Source organism: Danio aesculapii, chromosome 5 (genome assembly GCF_903798145.1).
Source record: "Danio aesculapii chromosome 5, fDanAes4.1, whole genome shotgun sequence".
Classification (NCBI taxonomy): Eukaryota; Metazoa; Chordata; class Actinopteri; order Cypriniformes; family Danionidae; genus Danio; species Danio aesculapii.
Genome location: NC_079439.1, coordinates 54220738 through 54243712, shown reverse-complemented (window position 1 = coordinate 54243712; position 22975 = coordinate 54220738). Strand labels below are relative to the sequence as shown.

Below are 22975 nucleotides of genomic sequence, written 5' to 3'. Positions count from 1 at the left end.
AGGCCATTTTCATAGCATTTAAAGTGAAATAACTGAACAATACTCATTTTAGAAATAAATTTCAGATGCCACTTAGAGGCTTTTGCATCTGAACTCTTCATATATAATTACAGTTGAAGGCATTGTGAAATTTCTGGTCTGTATTTTCCATATTTCCCATGTACTGTTTAACATGTAAAAAATAATAATAGTTCTAATAGCTAATTTGTTTTGTCTGTGCCATGATGACAGTACATAATATTTTACTAGTTATTTTGCAAGATAGTATTCAGCTTATAGGTTCAAGACACCCTGGAGTACTTTTTTTTTTTATTTTAACAGATTTGTGTGTGTTCAGCATCAGTTAAGACAATGTTATCACCTGTCAGTTTTAATTGTGTGGAAAACTGGATAATTTTAGCTTTGGGTTTGAACTAAGTTTTCGGGCGGGAACAAAATCTGCGACGTTGCGCGAATCTGCTAGAGGACTGATGATGCGTTGGTTCCTTATTATTATTCATTGCTGAGTTTTCTTATTCTTATTCTTATTTTTTTTATTCTTATTTCTTATAGCGATGTTGTCAGGGCCGATACAGCAAAACTGTTGGTTTGTAGCAAGCATTTTTGTTGGGAGAGCTGTACGAGAATGTTAGAATGGCAGACTTTGTCTTTCATCAGTTGAGTTCGTTACCATTCAGACACATCGCCTATTAATGCTGTTGTGTTAGCCTATTTTTATGATTTTTCCGGATTATTGGCAGGGCTAATGGTTGAAATAGATAGGGCAAGAGACCTGCTGCACTGCACTGTCTGCATTCAGACCTGGGGATTGAGGAGGAAATAAGTCCTCCTCTTTTGTAGTGTTTATATAAACATGATTATCTTTATAATGATAGAACAAATTGTGGTTATGTGTTAATGAAATTATAAATATCAAATGTAGCAGGACACTAAATTAATAATTGTTTATTTCTTAGCATTTTCACTTTGTAAACTTTAAAATCATGGGTCTCCTCACGGTTTGTTCTCATTCTGTGAGCCAACTGACAACAGTTGTTCGCTCCACTTTTTACCCCTGCTCTGCTGGCCACGCACACTCCTCCCTTTGCTCGCAGTACTCCACACCCATCACAAAGCATTTTTGAAAAAATTCACAGGTAGAATTGAAGGGGTCAACTTAAATTAGTTAATTGCTAAATAAGTTTGTTCTATTTCCAATATAAAGGATAATTTCTACTATTATAAATTAAACAGCATTCGGAAGCTCACATTGGATGCAACTGCTTAACGCTACAGCTTGTGTATAATTCTTAAATGTATCCATCTGTCCATTTTAAGCAAGTTTGGCAGCAAAGATATGTGCGCCCATAAGCGCTTACTGCAGTACTTTTGTTTTTTTAGCTTATTCCTGCACATGGGTTGTGTTGTCGTGCTTCAATTTAAAAACAGATTTGATGCTGAACTTCCAAGAATTGATTCATAATAATTCAAGAAATAATCACAATGCATTGACTCAACAGGCAGCCTGCAGGCCACTTTCGGCACATCAAGATTAATTTTATCAGCATGAAAAACAAAAATATACTGTAAATTGTAAAGCAAAATGTGCTCCAATAAACAATAAATGGAGCTGTCATCACATCAGCATGTTCACAAAGTTTGCTCTCCCGTTATAATTATAAAAGCTGGCTGAGCTCCATAGTAAACCTCTAACATTGTGTAATTTGTTTGCTTATTTGTATTTGATGATTTGTCTGTGCAGAATTCAATTGCTGAGTTGCCTAAAATTTACTGTACTACACCATAGTAGTAATATTAGTAATACAGCAACTTTGTATAGTGACCTTAAGTATAAAAATGCACCATAACTAAAACATAAATAGTGTATTAATGTGTGTAATATTATAGGCTGACTGAATTATTAAGACATGTGTTTAATAGTTTCACATAGTGTATCTGCTCACAGTTTAATACTCGTTTAATACAGTTTAATACAGAGTTTAAAATGCGTTTTTAAGGTGTTAATCCACTTCTTTGCTCTGCATTTTTATTACCACATACAGTATTAATATTAGTAGTAGTATTATATATGGAGTAATTCATTTTAATAACCAAGACTTGATCATTTTAGAGTCAGTAAAACTGCTTAAAGTATCTTAAATGAAGTCTTATTATGGAAGTCATACTGTAATTTGTGGCGCTTCACATTTTATGTGGTTTTCATGTGGTACCCATAGCCACTGAACTTGAGTACTCCTGCCTTAGAAGAATCATAATCAGTTCGTAAAATGATTATTTAAGAAATTTTAATGATCTAAAGACTCTTTTCCTCTATAAAGAGGAATACAAAAAATCAATCGATGTTAAATATTATTTACAAGCCATTGATGTCAACAAAGAACCTTTATATTTCGATGTGTCGATGTACCAAAATGTAATATCCTGAGTTTTCCTAATAATACGCACTGAAGTGGTTTGCCAGAATGAACTTGATATTGTATCACATTCTCGTATCCCTGTCTGACCACTTGATTGTTTTCCTCTGTTCCTGTAGGGCATCAATATTGTGGAGCCAAGTAATGAAGAACTTCCTCCGTTGCCAAAGCCAGGGATGTATCAGCTGGACATTGTGTTGAAGAAGGGCAATAATCTGGCCATCAGGGACAGGGGAGGTATGTGCTCCATTTATATGACCTGTTGTTGCTCTGTGTTCTTGTTCTGGGTTTTTATTATATGTATATATTAGTTTTTTCAGGTTTTTGAGGTTCTGTCATGCAAATTTAGCATTGTCACATTTTGGTATCAAACATTCACTTTCCAAACAAGTTGCTTAATGACCCTTAACTGACAAAGGTCACTTTTTCCAAAAATCTCCATAACTCTTTAACGGAACGCGATATTGTCACCAAATCAGGTTGACAGATATGAATGCATATACATGAGCTTGATCTGAGGTCACTGTAAAAAAGTTGCATAGTTTGACAACATTGTGGTGTTGTACAATGTGAAAAAAGTAAACATTAAAGCAGCTTTAACTAAGGGACCGCTGGTCCAATTGAATCAAAACTTGGCATGCAGTGTTTTTGTCCAAGTTGTCACTGACTTCTATGTAAGAATTGGTGGCTTTTGAACAACACGGACGCCATCGACATTTAGGTTATGGTTATTTAGGCTAATAAAATACTAGAGGAGGTAGAGTTGTCGCGGACGAAAGTGAACAAATGAACGCGGATGAAGAGGTTTGGGTAGTCGTGGAAGAAAGTGATGAGCAGGGGTGTGTGTGAGGAGGGGGATCGGTAAAATGAGGTGTCGGATCCGGCATGTTCCAGCACAAATTAAGCCCTGGGCTGCGTGCGAAACCACCTACTATTCTACGTATTGCATTTGAATTTAAACATACTACTCGGGTGTTAGAATAGTGCATTATATACAGGATGAATGTGAGCAGTATGAATGGAATTCGGATAGACTGCATTCGCCATTTTGTCATGGTCACGTGACCTACCCATGTCAGTTGCATCGCTTCACTCCTATTCATTAATTCTCTCGCGGGGCATCATAGAATAGTTCAGCGTGCATGGGATGCACAATTCAGAATCTCGCCGGAAGTAGTAAGTCATCCAGGTACTGATTTTCGAATTCTATGAATTCGGACATACTACTCAGCTCACATACTGATTTTAGTGTACTGTATAGTATGGAAGTATTCGGTTTTGGAAGCAGCCCTGGTCACAGCACAGTAACGTTCGTCCGTAAATTGTTTGTACTGTGAGAAAAGTTTGTGCTTTGCAAATACTGAAAATACACTACTTTTGCAAATTAGTCATAGGAGTTTTGTTTTTCAACATCAGTATATGTAGTATGAATGTGGTCATAATGTGGTTGCTGACATCAAATGGGTTCCCAGCGAGGTCTCGGGCCTGTGGTCTTTGATGACTTTGTATTGTGTGCCTAAACTGTGCCCTTGTGTCAGCAATTACAGTGTCTCATCTACATACTGGTGCAATCTCATCAAAACTTTTTTATTATTATTATTTTTTATTATTTATTATTATTATTATCTCATCAAAATTATTTATTAGTATTTAGTACTTATGTGTGAAAGTATTAAACCCTATCTTCCCCTTTGAGTACTTACCGTATGTCTTTTCAACCTAATGTCTAATGTCTATGTCTAATTCAGCTTTAAGTTCAACATTTTAGACATTTTGTTTTGGAGTATAACATATCAACACCTTTAACTGAGAAGTTGGCAAGATGGAGCGCATTTTCACTAAATATTGCTTTCAAAATTAAGAATTAATTCTGCACATTTTTAAGTGAGAAAACTAAATAGTGGTGTTAGTGAGATCAGTAGGGGGCGCTCAACATGTGGTCTGGGTGGGTCCTAAAGCCCCAGTATATTGAAAGTGATTCTATGCTGCTCAGGGAGTGCTGTCTTTTGGATTAGACGTTAAACCGAGGTCTTGACTCTCTGTAGTCATTAAAAATCCTAGGATGTCCTTTAAAAAAAAGAGTAGGGGTTTAACCCTGGCATCCTGGCCAAATTTGTCCACTGCCCTCTATCCATCCTGACCTCCCAACCATCCCCATATTATAATTGGCTTCACCACTCTGTCTTCTCTCCACCAATCAGGTGGTGTGTGATGTGCGGTCTGGTGCAATGTGGCTGCCGTCCCTTTATCCAGGTGGATGCTGTACACTGGTGGTGGATGAGGAGATTCTCCCCAATGTGTAAAGCGCTTTGAGTGTCCAGAAAAGGACTGTATAAATGTAGGGAATTATTGTTATTATTATTATTATTATTATTATTATTATTATTATTATTATTATTATTATTATAAATAGACTTATCAGCTAATCAGTTTGTTAACAATAAAACACATGCAATGATAATTGATCTTTTTTAAATTAAAACCTTAAACAGACACTTTTAAAACCCTTAATAATATATATATTTAGTAACAAACAAATATGTAAATGTTTGTTATGTTAGATTCACTTGTTATGTTGTTTATGGAATAATGTGTAAAGCAGTAGCTCATTTGCATTTAAAGCACCACACATGAAAACAGCAAGTTTTTAGTCACACCCTTATAGGGGAAATATGTCAAGCTATAATAACTGATCTGTGGGGTATTTTCAGCTAAAACTTCAGTAACATTCTGGGGACACTTGGGATTTATTTGAATTATTATATTGGATTGATATTTGAATAATTTTTAAGTTATCTTAGAAAAAAGTCCTATTGTGTGTCTTTAAATCTTACTTGAACATCTAGCGCCCCAACGTGATTCTGAGAGTGAACAAACATCATTCAGCAATGGTCACCTTGACTCATGTGTATCTTAGCAGACACCAGCAGAGCCTTGAGCTCAAAAAACAGTGACTCTTACACCCCTACCCATTATTACTCCAGACCTGCGCTGCTGTCATGTGAGAGGATGGGCATTAGTGCTTTTGAATGGCAGAGAGACAGGCTACAGAAGTAATGGCCTCATTAGGGGCTGATGGATGGTGCAGCAGGTCTGCTCATACTCCCTCTGCCTCCTTCTCCTTTTGACTCACCTAAAAACACACACACACGCTAAAATAATGAGCAAAGACCTCGAGCCCTCGAGACCCGTCTTCTGTTGTGTGAGTCATGCAGTCAGTCATGTGTGCTCCCTTGAGAGGGATCCTGAGTAATTCTTGTGCAGAAGAATATCACGCTTTCTTCTGACGATACATGACTGAGATTGGAATTATTTATCTGGATGATTGTTTAAAATTTGAAGAGCTAAAATTAGACTTTGCATACATTTTGCACGTTTACTTCTAAACTCAAATGATTCTGCTGAAACTGGCTTCTGCGTTGGCATGCATAAATTCACATTAAGGTGTTTATCATTATAACTTTATTAACTCGAAAAACAAAGGATAGCAAGCATAGTCCAATGCTCTCTACAAGTTTGTGACTACTGCTATTTCTCATTTCTGCTCTGCTTATCCAGTCAAACACTATTGACCTTATTCTTCAATGCGAAAGTGTGATCATTTTTGTGATTGTTTTAGAACTTCCGATTCAGCTGCCTATGAGAGAAATGACTAAGAATAATAAACGGCAGAAAACGGTCAAACTACTTACTCTACAAACAAGTGTTTGCTTGACAATACAGACAAAGTAGAATAATATAATAAGAAAATATCAGTTTGCAACACCAAACAGCAAAACGAGCGTTTTTTAACGACTAAAAATGAATGGAAGTGAATGAGACCGGAAGTCTCGAGCCAAAATGATTCAAATGGCTGCGCCCACTCGTACGCGGAGAATAAGGTGAATAGGGTTTACTGAAAGGGTTACACATGCTCTGTTGGTTTTGTCAGCCAGAGCACTGCATGCTGGTTTGTATTTACTGAATGTTTTCTGAAATTATCATACCTAAATCTCAAATGCGATAATCTGTGTGGTTAATAGATAATGTGTACAACATCCTACAGTAACTTGTTTCCATCTAAATATGGAACCCCACTGTATCTAACCACCCTTCAAAATATCTTCTTTTGTGTTCAGCAGAAGAAAGAAACTTATAAAGGTTTGAAACAAGTAAAGGATGAGCAAATGGTGATGTCCCATTCCTTTAATAGCACTTCCAGTGAACATTTAGGTGTGATTTCAAGCAATACACACCCATTTTGTAATCAGAAGTTGCCTTCTCCATTGCTATTGGACCTATATATTTCTCATTTCACTGTCAAAAAAGAAGCAGGATTTCTCTGAGAGCAATTGCAGCAGCGATGAATGAGAATGTGGAGTCTGTTCCCACTTTTGACTGTCTTTTAACCTTGAGTTATGAATATTTTTTTTGTTGTTTGTTACGTTGGTGTGGACAGCTTGGCAGGAGCTGATCCAGGATTATAACATTGTTTTCACTGTTTCCTGTTGTCTTTCTCTGGCATTGAAATCCATCTGTCGGCATCTGTTAATGACCTGATGATGTGAATAAGAGTGTGTGTGAGCGTCTGTGTGTATTTGTGTGTAGGAAGTGGACAGCATGCAAAGCACCTCTAGCTGGTTTTTACTGTCTGACAACACAGTTATTGTGCAATTAAAACTAATGTGTGAGAATAATCAGTAAAGTATTATTTTTTTGTGCAATGATGGACTTAATATTGTGGCAGACTGTTTCATAAGCTCAAGACTCTGAAATTACATTTCCAGTGCTCACGTCTTTGTGTCATGTTTGCAATATTACAATACAGCATGTTGAGCTAATGAGAGATGAGGGGTGTTTTTGTAAAACCACACACTCACGCTCCATCCTCTACTATTATTCCTCAATATTCTGCAGAGTTTTATGACTTAACATTTGCATTTTCTGTCTTGGACGACTGCCTGTCTCTAAAAACACACACTTACGCACACACACACACTCCAGTTGCTGCATTTATTACTGCTTAATGTGAAAATTAACAAACAAACACAAATCAGATTTTACCAGTTTGCCTCCCCCCCACCCCCAAAGTTTGGCCAATTTTACTCACGCCCCCATTCCACTGTGCCAAAATTATAATGCATGTGCAAACATCACCATCACATATTATTTGCTGCGTTTAAAGTGCATAACATTAATTTCATTGAAACATAAAAATATAGCTTTTCATATTTTTAAACAATTTAGTGTGATGGCTGAACCTGTTTCTGTGAGGACAACATGGTTGGATTCCTGATTAACCATGAATCATTTTCCACTGTCAATAAGTGTGAGCCATAGCCTACTTGCTTTTGATGTACGTACATACAGAAAATGCTGCTTCGCAAACCAAGTTTGCATAGCACTGACGATGTGGTTGAGTCGAACATTGAGTACTTTTACATAGACACCAATATTTTAATACATTTTGATACAATTAAGACAATACTTTGATTAAGAGTCACCATGTAAACAGTGATTTTTGATTACCTTAATTCGACTAAAGTCATAACTGAACTTGTGCATAACTGATGCATATATTAGTGGCATTATTGAAGTAAACACTGCAATCAAACTATTACCGCCACGTAGGACTTTTCGTCATATTTTCAGACATGATCCACACACTGTCAGTAAAGGACCGCAGACACACACATTGCGAAATGCGGAATTTTTTTTGTTTCCATTCGGCATGCGTTATTAAATTCCATAACACTCTTCCACCAGTCCTTACTCCTTATTTGCATCTAATACCCAAGTTTGTCACGGGAGCATGAATGAAATGTTCATGAGTGAAGGTGAAACTGCCGAACTGCAGTTAAAGTCACCCAAAATTACATGAAACTCTTACAAGAAAGCATTTCACGTAAACACCTTAATTATATTTTTTTCTATTAAGGCAAATGACTATATTACAGATGTCCATGTAAACATAGTCAGTAGTGTCTTCAAAGTTAGTGAAAGATCCAGAAGGGCATCTGCTGATTTGATTCAGAAGGGCACTTTTTTTGTCAGACGGTTCAAAGGTTTTACTTTCATTCACCGTCATTCATTTTAAAAAAAGCATCCAGTCCGTTTTATTTGTTTAGTTTTACTCGAACACATTTACTTTATTTGTATAGTTTTGTATAGTTTTTGTGATAGTTACTGTAGATGTGGAGCTAACATTAATCAGATTCACTCTAGTGAACACATAAAAATCGTCATCATAATTTACTCGAGTGCATGCCTTAATGTCCCCCCATAATAGGTGCTGGCGCCCCACAGTTTGAAAACCCCTGTTCTAGACTAATTGACAAATGAATTAAATTTTTTATTTTATTTAATTTCACTCAGAGATTAGCTTCATGGTTTAATATGAACACATAAGTAATGCACTTTTTAGTGATTACGTGACTGTTTAAGTTTAGTACTATAGTATATTCTGTTGGTAAAGTGTTGTCTATATGTGGAGTAGTTCTTTGAATGGATTAAAGCACAGGTGTCATATTTTAGTTTCAACCCTATTAAACACACCTGATCAAACTAATTAAGTCCTTCAGGCTTGATTGAAACCTACAGATAAGTGTGTTGGAACTAAACTGTGCAGGACTGTGGACCTCCAGGAACTGAGTTTGACACGCCTGGCTTAAAGGGACAGTTCACCCAAAACTGAAAATTCTATCATCATTTACTCATCCTTATTGCAAATCTGTTTAATTTCTTTCTTCTGTTGAAAACAAAAGAAGATGTTTTGAAGAAAGCTGGAAACCTGTAACCACTGACTTAGTATTTGTTAATAGTACATGCCAATTTTTAGGAATTTAAATTAAAAAATGATTCACACATCCTCATTAAAGTTTTTTAATTAGGAATCATGATTAAAGAAAGGATTATTCAATTAGACTTGAAATGCAGAGAGGTACCGCACTGACGGGGTTCGAGTCTGGCGAAGAACAGTTCCAGAAAGCAGGAAAGACAAAAACAAAAGGCAAAACATAAAATTAACAAGTGAATAACAGGGTGAGAACATGGAAAGATCTGAAAACGTGGTAAAAATCAAGTGCCCACAAAGGCCTATTTCGGGGTTGCTTTTAAAAACACTAGTTGGGATTAAGGAAGATAGTGGGTGGGGATCATCAGTTAGTCGATCAGTCAGTCAGTCAGTCAATCAGTTGACAGCGACCTCTGGTGGATTCACGGCAACAAAAACAGCAAAAAACTGACCCTCTCGTACGTATTTTGCACTTTCCAGAAATGTATATAGGGGTACATATCAATAATGTGCCTGGGTTGAATGTAACCTTCTTTAGCAGAAAATAGAATTATTCCACAAAATATATTTGTATTTTGTTACTGTGCTTATCTGAATCATTTAATTCATAACGGTTCATTTTATTTACGGTATTTAAGGCAAGCACATTATAAGTAAGTTTACTTATATTACATAAAAATGAAAATGTATCCCTTACTTTGCATTGCATCTATAATTACACCCAACACTGCTAGTCAATTTTGGTGTAACTAGTATATTTAAAGATTTAAATATGATCAATTATTTACTTATTTATTTACTTCCAGGGCCATTAATATCGAAGTTGATATTTAGCCACACCATGTTGGTGTTATCGTAATATCTAATTTTTACGAGATGGGTCATTAGCCCAACACTCAACCTCCTACCTGGAGGACCAGGACATACACACATACATTACCGACAATTTAGCTTACCCAGTCTTTGGACTTGTGTAGGAAACCAGAGCACCTGGAGGAAAATCACATGAACACTGGGAAAACATGCACACTCCACACAGAAATTCCAAATGACCCAGCCGGGGCTCAAACCAGAGACCTTCTTGCTGTGAGGTGACAGCGCTACCCACTGTGCCACCGTGCAGCCCTGAATATGATCAATTATGTGTTAAAAAGAAAAAATTACATGCTTTTTGCTGATCGCCTCCATTGCATGATCAGTCTATAGTCACGTGTGAGTGCTGGACAATCAAAACAAGAATAGCAGCAGGACTGTAAACACAGGCACATGATCTTTCTTTATTTTGGACTAGCATGCATAATATAACATTTTTAGACTTTTTTAAACCTAATTCTTGGACATCCTTTTGATAAGTTTGTCATCTATATGCAATTTAAAAACAAAAAACACAAGATAACCTTTATCATCATCATCATCTACTGTAAATGTTCCAATGCACAATGAAATATTCTTAGAAAACTCAAAATTCTAACAACATGTGGACTTACTTTGCATTTAAAGCTACATGCTGGGCTTGAACTGAGTTCATGTACTGTACACTCCCAGCTCAGGCATCACCACACTGGACGATAGTAGAAACTGCTGCAGTCATCAATCCAGGGCTGTGCTGGTGGGGCATGCTTGGTAATAGAGTGTGCAGGAGATGTGAACGCCGTTGACCACAACCCTTTTCATTTTGTATGTGATATTGAAAGGGCTTAAATACACAGATGCCTGACAGCCAATCTGAGCTCAGCATATGGAGTGTTTTTTATCAATAGAAAATGACAGATCCCAGATAAATCCTCAGAATTTTTTAAACGAATTTTACACTTCAGGTCTCGTATATGTGGCTCTCGTAATGGTTGCTGAGTATATTGGTTCATATAAAAGGCTTGACTAGAGCTTAGATTGTGTAGATAAATAATAAATGATTAAATAACCTACTACATACAAGCATAGAAAAACTGTCTGAAAACAAAATATTTTTATTCTCTGCAGTATGACTGCAGAAATGTCTCGCAAATAGATTATACAAATAGACAAAAATGTCTGCTAGTATTTTTCAAAAGAACATCTTTAAAAGGCTAACAATGCACAATATTGTTTAATTCATGTATTTATAATAGTATTTTAATTGTTTCGACATGCCAGCATGCCATGCTGAAGCCCATAAAAATGGAAAGAAATATTAAGTGTCAGAGATTGAGATGGGGCTATTTACACCCTGTCTGGTTTATTTACACCACCATTGAGAAATGTTTCATATTTTTTATTATAGGTTTTGCAGACAGAAAAACAAAGAACGGACAAATTCATCATGTAACAATAATCTGTGCAAAATGTAAAATAAAGCATGAAACAAGGGAAAAGAGTGGCATACAAGACATGCATGACCTACAAATAGACACTGCAATGGATGTAAAGAGAGACAGAGAAAAAAAAACAACTTACAAATCTTCAGAAATTAAACAACATTATTAGTCTTTATGTTGTGTAAAAAAAAAGACATTTTATCAAATTTTGCAGGTGGAATATCTAATTCTTTCCAAATATAAAGTGGGGTTAAGTCCAAGAAGCCTGTCAGAAAAATGAGGCTTATTATTTTTCTTCCAGGAACAAAAAATAACTTGCTTAACTATGATCATGCCATACTAAACAGGTAATCGTACATTTCGGTTGAGAGTCTCTAGAAAATCTGACCAACCAACAATAGCTTTCATTGTGTCAGGGAGTAAAACACAACCGTAAACTTTACAACTGAAATATTTCTAACCAAAAACTGTGAATTTGAACACAGGACCAAAAAAGATGTGCTAATGTACCCTCGGCAGCTTTACACTTGTCGCATATGGGGGAAACAGAGGAATAACCGTTAAGAAGTTTAACCAAAGTTATAGATTTTTTATTTAGAACCTATACTTCAAAAAGCTTTTTTTAACTACTGTACTTATTTAAAATGAGTTGAAACCACTGTTCCTAAGGTTTTTCTTTAGGCCAATTGAATTATTTTGTGTTCTATCCACTTCAATTTGTAAAAAAAAACACAATTTAGTTAACTTAATCAATTTGTGTTGGCACAACAGAAGGAATTGCATAGAACCAAGCATTTTTAAAAATAAAGAATCATATCTTGTGTAAAACGGGCTTCCAATTTCACCTTAAATAACATTGGGCCCTATCATACAACCGGCTCAATAAGGTGCAAGACGTGCATGGCACATTTTTAAAGGATTAAAATGTTACAAAAAATATAATTTTCTACATAAATATAACCACTACTGCCTTCATGCTTTCTTCATGTCCGGGGAGGCTTTTTAAAATTTATTCATTACAGTTTGCTATTGTATAATGTTATCATTATTATTAGTATTGTTTATTATATGCAATAAACACCTGTCGGGTTTTGGACCATAAGAATAGGACGTGTTTGAATAGAACTACACTTCAGTATTATTGTTCATTTATTCATTTGCTGGTAATTAGATCTGAATTCAGAAATAGTTTTGAAATCTTTGTACTTAAACAAAATAAATATGTAGGCTAATGGATGTCTTCAGTGGAGTGCACCATTTCATTACTCCACGAATGTAAGGGAGTAAAGTAAAGAGTTAAAGTAAAGTAAAGAGAAAGCAAAGAGGCTGAATGGAGGAGGCTCCTTCTTCGTCCTCGCACTGCAGATGGTCTGTTTAACTGTTTTCTCGCTAGGGAAGTTTGGGTGTCAAGTGATTGGTTTAATGCACGTTATGCTCAAAATACACCCATAACTCATTAAGAGAATAAGCACAATCCTGTTAGACCATGCGCTGGGGCGCAAACTGTATTTTTCCCATCTTTAAAATAGTAAAAGTGGATTCGGACACACCCTTAATGCTTTTGCACCATGCACTTTAGACTTTGTGGATGGATCGTTAAAGTAGAGCCCCTAGTCCTTTTAAACATAGTCTAAATACACTTTGTACATGTTTGACATCAGTGATGCTAAACAGCATTAGTTGTCAGTTGTCACAACCGCTAGCTTTAAATTATGAATTGTGTGTGAAAATGAGAGCTAATTGAACATTAAATTACTGTTTTCGTTTGTTGTTCTTGTCACCTAGTGGCATGGATGCAAAAATGTAGAGCTTGGTGAAATATGGATTGCATTAAAAGTGACTTTTTAGTGCACATTATATTTTTATATTATTATATTTATATTATATTAACTGACAAACTTGGCTTGGTTTCAGCATATTGAGACCAGTTTTTCATTGTAATCTGATATCAGACACTTTTTTTTTCCATGTGGAGGGTTATCACTTAAAGGGGCTCATTTATACAGAATGGGTGCAGTGAGTGACAGGGCTGAAAGTCTGTGCCATCACAGGCCCCAGAGGGCCAAAGTTAAGTAGGTCTGCTGAAGGAGATGGAGCTTTCTCAGTGCCTGAGTGCAGTTTCCAAATTTCCTTCCAATGACAGCAATCAGTCAGAGCTCTGGGAAATCACATTGAATAATTTAGCTTAATTATAACTGTGTGCATTATTCAATGACTTTAAAAAAAAAAAAAACTCTTGGCCCGTTGTGATTTTTGGGAGGGTAATTATGAATATGTGAGGGATAGGGCTTTTTCTAATTAGATAATACACTCTTTAATTGTTTTGCATGTAGAAAGCCTGTGTTATTATGCATGACTTATTTCAATCAAAAGTTGAATTATTTCAGTTCAGTTCTGAAAATGACAACCAGGAAATCAATACTTGATTAACAAAAATAAAGGGACACTCCACATTTTTATTTCTTGATTTTTTACATGTTTTATTTGGATATATGTACATTAGAGAGGAAAAAGACATTGCGAAATGGCAGGTCAGAGTTCACCAAGTTTGAACTTTCGAAAGCAGCGGCATGTAAAACTTGTCACACAAGCATGTGTTTCTGACCTGTGACATTCACATGCGTGTGAATGGAAGTCTATGGGGCGAAAAAGTGCAGTGTGACCCTGGCTTTAGTCAAAACTAAAGTGTTTACAAGTCAAAGCAGACATCCAATGAGGACATTAAGCTAGCAAAATTGCTACAAACCTATGTAGATTGGCAGCACAGGCTCTTTGGAAATATGTGCCTCAGTCGACTCTGAGTTACATGTTTCAAATGACACACACTAGAGGTCTAAATTTTTTGCGAATCTGAAATACGCTACTTATAATTCCTTTGTAATGTTGACAGCGTTAAGTTGTTTTGTGGTATTTTATTTGATTCTGTGTGAAGAAATTCATGAAATTATTTATTTAATTGTCTAAATGCCCTTTTAAATATCATTAGTTTGAAAAGGGACAAAAGTAAGACATAACTGCCCTGTAAGGTTCATATTTACCTAGAAATTGCAGTTAAATGTATGTTTAAATGGGTTTTTGCAATTTGACAAGAATGGCTTAAGCACATATTCCTAATGAGCTTGTGAGATTTGGGCAGGAAGAACAGTGACAATTGTTTTAGGCAGTTCAGAATGGGTTATTTCTTTTGAGAGAACTTCATTTCTCATGAACTCTAATCTTTGAAGCTTTTGCAACGCACATTCACCTCATGCTTTATACTTTACACAAACTATTCAATCCATGAATACTAATGAACAGGATGGTTTCTGTGGGCAATCAAATGACTTCCATCAAGATATCATCAGTGCTGAACTCTGAGGTTGTGAGAGGAAATTACTGCAGGAAATTGTGCCCCCACCTCAAATTACTGGACCACTTTAACTCATCTGTAAGACAGGAAAACAGAAAAAAAAAACATCCTGAACTCTCTTAACTAAATGTTACCACTAAGGAACTGTCAAAATAAAGATAACCTTATGCAAAACCACACAAGAAAGACTGATTACAAATCCCATGGTTCAGATCACATAATGTTTTTTTTAAGTCACGGATCAGACCGTTTTTCAGATCAGCCAAAAAGGGGAGAAGACAAATGTAATATGCTCTCCATTTATTACAAATACAGCACTGCAAGACACTTTTGGTTTTAACAAACAGAACTTAGAACCTGTAATTGTATTAAAAATTAAATGAAGAAATAATCAGCTAAATTGTAAAACATTCAGTTCTGTGAAAGATTCACTGTTACTACTAATTGTTGCTGATAACGCTTAAATGTGGAAATTCATTCAATCATTTTCTTTTTGGCTTAGTCTCTTTATTAATCTGCAGAAATTTAACAATTTGTACATTCATTCATTCATTTTCTTTTCGGCTTAGTCCCTTTTGTTAATCCGGGGTCGCCACAGCGGAATGAACCGCCAATTTATCCAGCACGTTTTATGCAGTGGATGCCCTTCCAGCCGCAACCCATTTCTGGGAAACACAATTTGTACAACACATATTTATTTTTAGTCTCATTTTTAATCTCATCAACTTTCATTTTGAGCGTCAAGTTAAATGCATATGACAGTGATTTTAATATTTACCATAAACATCAGTGGTTATGTCTAAACTATAAACTGTTATCCCAGTACTTCTGTGTTGTTTGACTGTTTGTAACTTCATAACTCACTCAAAAGAATAAAGACTGAATCTCTTTCTTGATTTTTGCATTTTTCAAACACTGATTTGAATGCAGCGATTCAAAGGATTAATAAACATATGCAAATCACCATCATTTATAATTTATTTTGCGTGGGTGTGGAGATCCCGATCTTTTGATGATTGTGCATTTTCCACTGAATGCATTACTGCAGGCTAAACAAGTAGTGACAGAAAACCCCTTAAATAACCTAAGAAACCCACCACATAACCTACCACGATCTCTTCCATCATCATCATCATTATATGGGTTGTGATCCATACTAATCACAGATCAAAAGTGATCCATTACACTCCTACTAATGGCATTATACTTTTTTTTTTGTTAGTGCTGATTTTTCTCTCTGTTGATGCTTTGTTTCATTATTAATGAATCATGTGCTTTTTCTATCAGAGATCTCCATTCACTTAAGATTGAGAATAGTATTGTTTTTGTTAGGGTTTAATGAAAGTCATGGATGTGTAAGGTTTAAACTCGTATGCAAAGAGGATGTCTGAAAATTGTGACAAAGCAATACTAACTGGGGAAGCAACAATGACACACACATATATAACGTCGCTCATGATCCACTGTCATCTGTTTTCCAGCTGCCACTGTCAGGATGGATGCATGCATGAACACACAGAAAATGTTAATCCATTAAATTACCCATTTTGCCAGTATGCACGTTTCCTAGACTTCTAACACACACACACACACACACACACACACACACACACACACACACACGCACACGCACACACACACACACACACACACACACACACACACACACACACACACACACACACACGTGACATGAATGCTACATTTGTCTAGAGCTTGTCTTAGTCTAATAATAATAATAATAATAATAATAATAATAATAATAAAACAAACTAATTTGGATTTTAGTGTAATTCTTCCATTTTGTTGATTCTCTGATACGTTTACTCTTGCAGTCAAGCCTGAAATCAGTCATACCCCTGGCAAATTCTGACTTAAAAAGTTTGTTCAAATCTAAAAAGCTGAGAAATATGTTTTTTCCACAATGATTTCTATGTGAAGCCTGTGTTATATTCCGTCAAAATAAATAAATAAATAAATATTAATAATAATTTTTTTTTTCATTAATAAAATAAAAAAGCTAGTTGAATAAGTTACTTTAGGTCAGAATTTGCCAGGGGTAGAGTATGAATAATTTCGAGCTTGACTGTATAATTACTTCACCGCTGGACTGTTTTTTTTAGCACTGTAAACAGCTACACCTTGTACAGAAGTGCTGTTGCGTCTTAAGAACATTATTTTTACATCTCCAAGTAAGCTGGTGGTAATGCACAGCAAGAAGGTCACTGGTTCGAGCCTTGGCTGGGTCAGTTGGTGTTTCTGTGTGGATTTTGCATGTTCTCCCCGCGTTCGTGTGGGTTTCCTCCGGGTGCTCCGGTTTCCCCCACAGTCCAAAGACATGCGCTATAGGTGAATTGGGTAAGCTAAATTGTCCGTAGTGTATGAGTGTGGGAGATGGTGTATGGATGTTTCCCAGAGATGGGTTGCAGCTGGAAGGGCATCCGCTGCGTAAAAAACATGTGCTGGATAAGTTAGCAGTTTAGTCTACACAAATAGAGAGCACCAAGCGACACACAGCATCACGCTCTCTCTCATTCACACACATACACAAACACACATATATTACCGTATTACCGCCCAAGCCTAATGTGTATTGTATCCAATTATTTGAAAAAAGTGTTAGGAGATTAGCAAAAATGTGCAGATTTGTCAACAGATTTTGTGTCTAGAGTTTTGAAAAAAAGTGACATAAGAGTTCTGAAAGTGGTGACATAATGATTGTAAAAAGCTGTAATATACCTTATGTGTGCATGTAGCTCCAACCAATTACAACTAGATGTTTTTATGTCTTGGATTAGACTGGAACACTTATACAGTACCTTCACTCTTTCCAGGGAATATCACATATAATGCTTTTTGGACCCCTATTGTGGTGACCATCCTTAATTAAGATTCCATATTAGTCACATCTTGGGTCTGGACTGACAAGTTTTAATTTGTTGCTGTTTATTGTAGAGTTCATTTGAACACAAAACTGATATCAAATAAACAAAATCAGAAACTTTGGTCACCAAACACACATAAGGTAAGGTCTAAATACCCTGTACTTCCAGCAGGCCCTTCACTAGTTAGCCACACCCAGGCTTTAAGCTTCCTCTGGCCTGTTGGTGGAGCAAATCTTCAAAATGAAGAAATCATGATTAACAACATAAACCTTTAAATGATGTAAACAAATGACTCCTACACATAAGTTGACATTGTTACAGTCACCAGTGATCTAGCCCATGCAGATCACTGGAGCAATACGGCTGGGAGCTGCTCATGAAGTGATTACTTGGACTATATACACAGCACACACGCACACCTCTTTGCTGAGTCTTATTATAAAGCTTTTGTGAACATTACGATGCATATTCCTTGCCGTGTTTTATCTTTTCTTTGTTTTGTTTGTTTACTTTGCCTGCTGCCTGCCTGTACTGACCATCTTCCTGCTTGCCTGACCATTCTTGATAAACCTGCGTTTGGATCTGCACCCTTGTTGTCAGCGTCCACTTCACATACAGACATAGAGTAAAATGATTTGTGACAAAAGAATCGAGAGAGAATACATCTGTCTACTTTACACATCCCCTTTGTGACTACAAGGCATAGCCATTTATGCAATGAAATAGTGTTATAGTAAGATCCTGCTTGCCCTTTAGTGGAGGTTAGTAGCTGCTTTTATTTAAATAGTCATCGTTTGGCTTTAGGTACTGTAAAAGTACAACTCAATTGAAATGGCTGCCAGTCTGTCAGCGTGTGTCATCATTGGTTGCCAAGACAAATTCATTCTGACACTGCAGTAATATTTATTGTGGCAGACGTTGGTGACTGAGCAGTTTCTGTGCCAACATTATGAGGTTTGTGTATTTAGTCAAACACTTATCACGTTTGTCAGATTAATGCAACTCCTTTAAATCCTTAAGGCAGTGGAAACGCAAGCCTGATAAAGGTGACCCATACTGTACCGTACTGTACTGTACCAGTCAGTGGAAATGGGCAATAACAAGGCAGGCCTATCAGCCATCATAGATAAACCTATATAATCATTATTTAGAAGTTTAAACAATAAAATCGTGCACATATCTCAACTCAAGTCGAGCTTTATTGTCATTCTGCTACATGTGTGGACATACAGAGGAATGATATGTTGTGTCTTGCAGGACAACAATGCTATATAAATTAATCATAAATACAAACACAACTCTGCACATAAGAGTTATTTAAAAAAATGCATAACTAACATATACTATACTATAAGATACTTAACTCAGTGTTTCTCAAGCTGTTCCTGGAGGACCACCAGCTCTGCATATTTTCCAGGTCTCTTTAACCAAACACACCTGATTCAGATCATCAGCTCATTAGCAGAGACTGAAAGACCTGTATTAAGTGTGACTTATAATGGAGACATCCAAAACATGCAGTGTTGGTGGTCCTCCAGGAACGTGGTTGAGAAACACTGACTTAAATGAACACATGACAGGCTGTACAAGTACTTTTACATGAGACTGAACAATGTTGGGCAGGATATTTTGCTAGAGGGGTTTTAAAGGTGAATATTGTGCAAAAGAGGTATTTAAGGTTTAATGTCATGCAAAATAGTTATTTAAGGTTGAAAGAAGCAGTGCAACATGATTGTGGTACATTCATAGTAAACATTGTTTTCCATATTGATTACATGTAAGATGGAGTTTAAAAAAACAGGTGGTTTCTATTCTACAGGTGGTTTGTAAAGCCTACTCACCTGTATGGGACATAGAGAATCAGAATTTCAATTGTTTCAAAATATATTCAATTTGAGCCATGATTATTGGTCAAGAGAATAGCGCAGAAGCATGCATGGATATAGAGCAGCAAGACTGGATTTATGTGCATTTTAGTGCAGTGTTAAGTAATTAAATTAGCTGGAACTGAACTCTTTTCATCCCCATTAGGAAACACACAAACAAAATAACAATACGCATTACTACTGTTTCTAGGTTTTTGGCCAAGATAGTGCTCCCGATTTCAAACTCCACAGCCTTTTAGATTGACAGTGGCACAACTTTTATGGGTCCATAAAAAATGCAGTTTGAGGGCTAATGTGCAGGTGTTGTTATGAAGCGGACAGGAGACAGAGGTAAGGAAACGTTAGGGTGTTTATTAAATGACAACAAGGAGCACATGAAGGATAGCCAGGAGGATCAGGAATGATGTTGGGGTCTTTTCCTCCGTGGCTGGGTAACAGGAATACACGAGGATGGACAGCACACACCAGATACAGCTGACAGAGGATGACACAGACTTGGAAGGACTGGAAGACAGGACGATTCGGGAGGACCAGGAAGACTAGGAGGAATACAAAGAGAACAGGTAAGTAAATCGTTTGTTTTAGCTGAGGATGACTACGCTGAGTGGTCGCTCAGTTGTCCGCTTTCGTCGAGACGAGCCCGGACAATGAGCGACTGGAGTGCTGTGCTTTTATCTGGTGCTCGTGAATGTGATGCAGCTGTGTGCTCATTAGAAGTCAGGTGATGGTGATCTTCGTGAGTGGGGGTCGTGAGAGCCTGACCAATCCATGACAGTACCCCCCTCCCCAGGGCCCGCTCCTGAGGGCCGACACCTCCGACGCCGTGGTGGTCTCCCTCTGCCTCTAGGCGCTGGGAACTCAGGGTGGCTCTCATGAAACTCCACCATGAGACTAGGATCGAGAATATCAGCTCTGGGAACCCATGTCCTTTCTTCGGGGCCGTACCCTTCCCAGTCCACCAGGTACTCCAACTGGCCACCACGACGTCGGGAACGCAAGATCTCCTTCACTGCGTAGACGGCTCCTTCTTCTAGGAGCAGTGGAGGAGGGGGTTCCTCTTCGTGGTCAGGCTCTGTGGAGGGAAGAACAGGATCGTGATAGGGTTTCAGGAGTGATACGTGGAATGTAGGGTGAATACGGTAGTGAGAGGGTAATTGTAGTTTGTAGGTGACGGGGTTAACCTGTTCCACGATGGTGAAGGGACCAACAAATCGGGGACTTAACTTGCGAGAGGGCAGTCGCATGCGTATGTCCCGGGTGGATAGCCACACCTTTTGTCCGGGTGTGTATCTGGGTTCTTCAGACCTTCTCCTATCGGCGGTTACCTTGCTTCGACGGACTGCCCTCTGCAGATGTTGATGAGCCTCGTCCCAGACTCTCTCGCTCTCCCGGAACCAGTGATCCACTGCGGGGACATCAGATGGTTCGCCATCCCAGGGAAAGAGCGGTGGTTGGAAGCCCAGGACGCACTGGAATGGCGTGAGTCCGGTGGAGGGTTGCCGCAGTGAATTTTGGGCATATTCTGCCCAGCCCAAATACTGGCTCCAGGAGTTCTGGTGACCACTGCAGAAGGTCCTCAGGAACCGTCCCACCTCCTGAATCTTCCTCTCTGTCTGCCCGTTGGTTTGGGGATGATATCCAGAAGAGAGGCTGACGGCCACACCTAGGAGCTTGAAGAAGGCTTTCCATAGACGTGAGATGAACTGTGGACCTCTGTCCGACACAATATCTTCTGGAATACCAAATGACCTGAAGACTTGATTAAAGATATTGTCGGCAGTTTCAAAGGCTGTGGGAAGACCTTTCAGAGGGATTAGTTTGACAAACTTTGAGAATCTATCTACTATGACTAGAATACAGGTATTACCTTCTGACGAAGGGAGGTCAGTGATAAAGTCCACTCCTAGGTGTGACCAGGGACGGTTCGGAATCGGCAAGGGATGGAGCTTTCCAGCGGGTAGATGACGTGGGCTCTTGGATTGGGCACAGTCCTTACAGCCCTGAACATATTGCCTCACATCCCTTGCCATGTTTGGCCACCAGAATCGTTGGGATACTAGCGAGAGAGTATTGTTGATCCCTGGATGTCCAGTGCCTAGCGAGGTATGTAAGGAGTGGATCAGATCTACCCGGTGTTCAGGTGGTATGAACTGCCGATGAGGAGGGCATCCCGGCGGAGCAGGGGCTTCCGGAGTGGCAACGACTGGAGGAGCGTTCCAGGTGATCGGACAAATGGAGATGTGTTCGGGAAGAATCTTCGTTGGGAGTTCTTCATGATCGTGATGCTCGTGTAAACGAGAGAGAGCGTCTGCTCTTAGATTCTTGGGTCCTGGACGATAGGAAATGGAGAAATCAAAACGTGAGAAGAAAAGTGACCATCTGGCTTGACGTGGACATAGTCTCTTGGCCTCTTTGATGTATTGGAGGTTTTTGTGATCTGTGATCACCTGGAACGGATGTTTGGCTCCCTCCAACCAGTGACGCCACTCCTCCAAGGCTAGCTTGATTGCTAGAAGCTCCCTGTCTCCTATGCTGTAATTCTGCTCCGCCGGGCTCAACTTCCGAGAGAAATAGGCACAGGGATGCAGTCGGGGCGGTGTATCATGATGTTGAGATAATACTGCCCCGACGCCGGTGGTGGATGCGTCCACTTCCACCACGAAAGGAAGATTTGGGTCAGGATGAGTCAGGAGTGGGGCCCTTGTGAACTCCTTCTTAAGAAGGCGGAAGGTGATTTTGAGTGACGTATGTACCCCTGACTCAGAGCTTCCCTTATGTAATCTTCCATTGCCTGATTCTCTGGAAGCGAGAGCGGGTAGATCCTACCTCTTGGCAACTGGGCATCTGGAACTAGGTCGATCGCGCAGTCCCATGGCCGATGCGGCGGTAGCTGGGAAGCTCTCTTGGGGCAGAAGACATCATGAAAGGAGCTGTACTCCTTAGGAATGTGGATAGACTGCTTCTCAGGAGGGCTCTCGACCGATGTTGCAAACAAAGAAATGGGGTTCCGACCTTGAAGAGGGAGATTTGGAAAACAGGCAGGTGTACATCCAGATCCCCATTTCTTTATCTCTCCTGTGCCCCAAGAGATGATGGGATCGTGCTTCACCAGCCACGGGCGCCCTAGAATGATGTCCATATTTGCACCCTCCAGAACCAGAAATTGAATCCTCTCTTGATGTAACAACCCCACTTGAAGAAGGATGTCTTCGCATTGTCGATGGATACGGGTCGAAGATCGAGTGCACTGGGTTATCGGTTGTATCTGGTATATATGCGAGGACGCCTCAGTACGGAGGTGGAGTTGACGACAGAGGGATTGGGAGATGAAGTTCCCTGCTGACCCGGAGTCGATGAGGGCTGTGACAAGGAGAG

General features: G+C 38.4%; 1 protein-coding gene across 3 annotated transcripts in view; it reads left to right on the top strand.

Annotated features, from left to right (window-relative positions):
* The window catches only part of mctp1a (multiple C2 domains, transmembrane 1a), a 336941-nt gene that overhangs the window by 143632 nt on the left and 170334 nt on the right, over window positions 1-22975 (top strand). For all 3 annotated transcript variants that reach the window (XM_056458476.1, XM_056458475.1, XM_056458477.1), the window contains exon 2: window positions 2534-2651. In XM_056458476.1, the coding sequence (XP_056314451.1) occupies window positions 2534-2651 (118 nt within the window). The remainder of the gene's footprint in view (window positions 1-2533; window positions 2652-22975) is intronic.